The sequence below is a fragment of the Brachyistius frenatus genome, unplaced genomic scaffold, assembly GCF_029030835.1.
Source record: "Brachyistius frenatus isolate BFR_SWC_R1_liver_20210118 unplaced genomic scaffold, ASM2903083v1 Contig_123, whole genome shotgun sequence".
Classification (NCBI taxonomy): Eukaryota; Metazoa; Chordata; class Actinopteri; family Embiotocidae; genus Brachyistius; species Brachyistius frenatus.
In genome coordinates, this window is record NW_027210722.1 from 10,001 (window position 1) to 15,000 (window position 5,000).

At 45.2% G+C, this 5,000-nt stretch overlaps 2 protein-coding genes across 2 annotated transcripts in view; one reads left to right on the forward strand and one right to left on the reverse strand.

Moving 5' to 3' along the window:
* LOC138629920 (rho GDP-dissociation inhibitor 1-like) overlaps nt 1-658 on the forward strand; it is a 5,777-nt gene extending 5,119 nt beyond the window's left edge. Inside the window, exon 4 of the mRNA XM_069713918.1 lies at nt 1-658. This exon is cut by the window's left edge and continues 1,562 nt beyond it. The gene's annotated coding sequence lies outside the window, so the exon portion shown is untranslated.
* Nucleotides 659-982: 324 nt separating this feature from the next.
* On the reverse strand, nt 983-2,640 carry ppp1r27b (protein phosphatase 1, regulatory subunit 27b). The gene is made up of 3 exons (XM_069713917.1): nt 2,215-2,640; nt 1,950-2,100; nt 983-1,156 (listed from the first exon to the last, which is right to left on the reverse strand). Exons 1-3 carry the CDS (start codon nt 2,444-2,446, stop codon nt 1,033-1,035), a joined length of 507 nt encoding a protein of 168 aa, XP_069570018.1. The 5' UTR covers nt 2,447-2,640; the 3' UTR covers nt 983-1,032.
* Nucleotides 2,641-5,000: the final 2,360 nt, after the last annotated feature.

The window sequence follows — 5,000 nt, forward strand, 5'->3', positions numbered from 1 at the left end:
GGCCTTCGCAGCCTCCGTGCGGCGGTGTCAGCTGACCCGGCCCACACGAAGGGTCAGCTGACACCGCCACAGGTTAAAAAAATAAACACAAATTTAAAAAAAAAAAAAAAAAAAAAAAACCTCCACGACCGCCCCGAACCGTTGGATTGAGATCGACTCGTACTGTAAACCAGAACATGTGGATGTAGAACTTTTATTGTTTTTGTTTGCTTTGGTTTGTTGATGACTTCCTGCTCCATACATTCCTTCACATTGTACAGTTTGTATGAAAAACGCTGGCATGCTGGTGGGGTTGTATATTCTGTCATCATTCGTGGTTGCTCTTCTCGGTCAATAAAAGATTTTGCTCAACTCGGCCTCCAACTTAGTCTTGTTTTAGTGTGAGGTTTAAAGGGACACTTTCCCCCCCCTCCCCCACCCTCCCCTCCCCATTAGGCAAAGACAGGAAGGCAAAGGTAGTAAAGACATTTACATTTATTTTTTTTAAAAATGGAAGTATAAAAACTATACAAACTACTAAAAAAAAAAGAGCACAGGTAAGTCTTAACAGCTTTCTGGATTCATAACTAAACACATTTTGCTCATAAATGTTACAGCGAACGAAGCTGAGCCGCAAAACAAACAGCTTCGGGTTTCATTCATGATGCCGGCCGGAGGGGGGGGGAGGGAGGGGGGGGTAAATAAATAAATCAAGTCAATAATACACAACAGTAGAAAAAAACAAAACAAAAACAAACAAAACAAAACAAAAAACAGATCAGAAGCACGTGAGTCCCGCTGCGGACGAGTCGGGAGCTCCGAGCAGCAAACAGCCGGCTGTCAGCCCTCCTTCCTCCGCCACACCTCCACAGACACACCCCTTCGTCGTCGTCGTCCCCCTCCCTCCAGAGCCGAGGGGGCTCAGGGAGTCGGGATCCTGGACTGGTGTGTGTGTGTGGCCCCTTCCTGCAGAGCAGTCGGACGACTGCGCAGGAGCTTTTTTTTTTAAATTTATTTATTTATTTATTTATTTTTAAATCAGCCGGCTGCCTCTCACTCATTAACGACCAAACCGAAGAGCTCCAGCAGCTCCTTGTTGTCCGGGTCGATGAGTTCGGCCGCTTTCTCCCCGCAGTCGTTCTCCAGCTCGGGGTCGGCGCCCAGCGAGAGCAGGTAGCTGGAAGACACCAAAAAAAAGGGAGAGAGGGGGGAGGGACAAAATGAAGAGTCAGCGAAAAGAGACGACGACGTCTGCAAACCTGAAGGCGGATTTTTCTGCCGCTGCTTTGGTGTCGGAGGTCAAGCAGGGAGCGCGCGTGTGTGTGTGTGTGTGTGTGTGTGTGTGTGTGTGTGTGTGTGTGTGTGTGTGTGTGTGTGTTCAGTCAGCAACCTTCAAATACACCTGCTTATCTGTTGTCTGTCACCTTGTAGGTATATATTACAATATGCAGGACACAGAAAGATGCACACTCTCCTTTAAGGGAGAAAAACTTTTGACAGGGAAGGAAAAAAAAAAACTCCCTTTTAAGAGACAAACAAATATTTAAATACTTTGCTTTTACTTTTTTTTTTTCTTTTTTTTTTTCTCTGTCTTGCACCGATTTTGACGTTTTTTGTTGTTGTTGTTGTTGTTTTTTTGAACAGCCGCCTTTTGAAAGAAAACTATAACCGGCGGCAAAACATCCTATTCCCCAAAGAAGAAGTTTAATTTTCAATTTAATTTTGAAATCGGAAACAATAAAAGCACCTTTCGATCATTTCAATGCAACCGGGCATTTGTTTTTGTTCCTGCAGCCTCATTTAGTTCAAGTCTCTTCTCCACTTCTCTCGCTGTCGTGCTGCGATTTTCAAGGTTACTCAAAGACAACCGGACTTGAGTTGAAACTGGAAGGAAAAAAAAAAAACCCCACCCGATTTACAAAAAGTCCAGCTTTTTGAGCTTCGGTTGCAAAATGAGACTCGGCGCTCACCGTGCGATGTGCGGGAAGCCGTCGCTGCAGGCCATGTGCAGCGGAGTCCAGCCCTCCTCGTCCCGCTGGTGGACGTCCGCTCCGTAGTGGACCAGCAGCTTTACGCACTCGATGTTTCCGGACAGGACGGCCTCGTGGACGGCTGCCATGCCTGCGCGCGGGAGAGGGGTCGAAGCGAGAGAAACAAGTTCAGGCGTCAACAGGGAAGCGTTTCTACGGCGAGGCTCTGTGGATCGTTCCCCCCCCCCCCCCCCTCGGCTCTCACCGGACGGGTACACGGTGTCCAGGTCGACCCTCCCGGCTCTCATAAAGAGTCCGATCCTCTCCAGCTCGCCGTGTCGCACGTAGTCCTGGAAGAGGATGTCGTTGGGGAAGTGGACGCTGCGCGTCGGCTTCGGGGCGGCGGAGCTCCTGCGGGTGACCCGGACGCCGCAGTCCTCCTGGGAGGGGTACGCTTTGATTCCCGTGGTCTGGGCCGCGGAGCACTGGTACTTCATCCTCGGGAGTCTGATTTTTTTTTTTTTTTTTTTTCTTCAGCAGAAGCTCCTTCTTTTTTTTTTTTTTTTTTATTTAATTTAATTTTTTTCCAAATCCAAAAGTTTGCCTTCCCCCGAGCGTCCAGATGAGTCCGCTTTCCCCTGTCGGATGCGCGGTGATGTGGAGCTGTCCCCTCTACTGGCCCGGCCCTCCGGCTTGCAGGCGCTTTTTAAACTCTCCCCCACCCCCACCCCCACCCCCCTGGAGGGCTATTTTTGGGGGACGCGACACCTCAACAGATCCAGTGGCGAGATTTTGGAAGATGAGTCGCCCCCCCCCCTCTTGGTTTTCGGGTCCTCCCACTGAGCGGCGGTCACAAGCCTGTAAAGGGAGCTCACGTCTCTCCAAGACGTGACAGCCAGCGACCCTCCGCCTCTGCTGTCACCCACCGAACATACCCAGAAGCTCGCCCACTTTAAGGGAGTGGTGACAGGGGAGGGAGGCCGGAGGCTTCTAGTAAACACCAGGCAGGGTTAACGCTGCCAAACTGCAGGGGCGTCCCGAGAGGGGGGGGGGGGGGGGGGTGAGGAACCGCGCGTAGGCCGCGGACCGCCAGCTGCACTGACATCAACAGTCAGAGAAGAGCTGCCGTCATCATCTTCAAGGACCGTCTTCATCACGATGCCAGACTCGGGACGGGTGACAAGTCATTTCCAAATGACTGCGGTTTTGCATCATCCTCTTTCTGACCGACGGGAAATCAGAAAACACAATACTGCTTTTCTGTTTCATTTCTCTGTGAATTGTAATTTTTTTGTTTTTGTTTTAGGCATTTGAAAGCTTCTTTCTGATTATTTTTTTTTTCTCGGCTGTGGGTTTAGTAGTTTTGGTTTGTCGGGGTGTTCCCTAAGCAACCTTCAGACGGACTGACCTCAAATTTCTCTACTGATTCCCAGACCGTGGGTCTAATTACTCTACTTCTACCATGAAGTTGAGAGTTGAGTTAAAAGTTTTGGGTGAATTTATCTCGTAAAAGTAGGTCACGTTTCCTTCAGGATTAAATCCCAAAACATTTTGGTCATCGGGTCGAATTTTAAATGTGTCCGGTACTGTAATATATTTAGTGCTAAGTAACTAATATTATCTTACTAAAAATGCTTAAAATGCTAAGATGGTAGCAATTACAAACAATTGAGAGGGGGGGGGGGGCAACAAAAGATCAAAGGACCACAAGTGTAGGGGAAATCTACACAATGGAAAAAAAACAAAAACAATCGTAAAGTGCAGGAAAAATAACAGAATTCAAGATTTGAACTGCAAAAAAAATATACAGAGCTGGACAACAGCAGCTTTCCCAAGCTGTTCATTTTATGCGTTTTGTTCTTGTACAAATTCATGTTTTTGTGGTTGTTTTTTTTTTTAAAAGAATAAATCAAGATTTCAGGTTAGAAAAGAAAAAAAGATGGTATCACTGGTATATATTTATATATAATGCACCAACAAAGCTTTGAGCATATTAGCACGCTGTGGTAGATGTTGTGTTTGAAGTACAGCTTCAAAGGCGCGAGTTTCCTTATTTTAATTGGTATGATATCAACAGGACGATAAAATGACAATACAGACGGGCCCCGAGGGACCGACGAGGAGGGAGACTTTCTACAAAGGAAAAGCTTCAAGTAGTTTTTTTTAGAACCGTTAAATCCACATCTGACAACATTTAGGTGAAGAAAAAAATAATAATAATTCAGTATTTCAGAACTGGAATCTTATTCAGTTAGGGTGTAACTTCATGGTGAGAAATAAAATTAAGCTTAAAAAAAAAATACACTGGAAAACTTCCCAACTAATATGTGCAGATTTTTTTTTAAATAAAATACTTTAATACTTTCTGTTTGAAGAGTTTTAAAGGACCCAGTGTTGACCTCTAAAAATCCTGGCTCCGCCCCCCCCGACAGTCGACCAAAACGAGACGCTTTTAAGGGATGACTTGAGTCGGTGGGATTCGTCCTCCGGGGACCACGAATGGCGACAGCTCGCGGTAACACATCCCGTAACTGAGATCGCGCTGAACAAAGCTGGTTCAAACAACTGGATGAGTCAACCCAGGGTTTCTCAATCCAACTATGAGCGCGCTCACGTGAAAGAAGGAGGAGTCTGCAGCATCCGACCAATCACAAACAGGGCAAAACAAAAACAAAAACCATTCGTGAATGTGTCGCCTCAGTTGAAAACATCCACCTGCCATCGGTAACACGGGAAGACCTGACTACAGTTACATGTTTGTACTTCATTAAATTCATGTATTATTAGCTGTATTCAAGTATTGTTAGATGTATTCATGTATTAGCTGTATTCAAGTATTATTAGATGTATTCGTGTATTATTATTAATATTCATGTATTATTAGATGTATTCATGTATTAGCTGTATTCAAGTATTATTAGATGTATTCATGTATTATTATTAATATTCATATATTATTAGCTGTATTCAAGTATTATTAGATGTATTCAAGTATTATTAGCTGTATTCAAGTATTATTAGATGTATTCAACTATTATTAGAAGTATTCAA

Excerpts from the sequence above, each read along its gene's own strand:
- ppp1r27b (XM_069713917.1), bottom strand. The coding sequence starts at position 2,446 with ATGAAGTACCAGTGCTCCGCGGCCCAGACCACGGGAATCAAAGCGTAC. Across the intron at positions 2,101-2,214 it reads GGACACCGTGTACCCGTCCG|GCATGGCAGCCGTCCACGAG; the intron begins GTGAGAGCCGAG and ends TCCCGCGCGCAG. Across the intron at positions 1,157-1,949 it reads GGCTTCCCGCACATCGCACG|CTACCTGCTCTCGCTGGGCG; the intron begins GTGAGCGCCGAG and ends GGTGTCTTCCAG.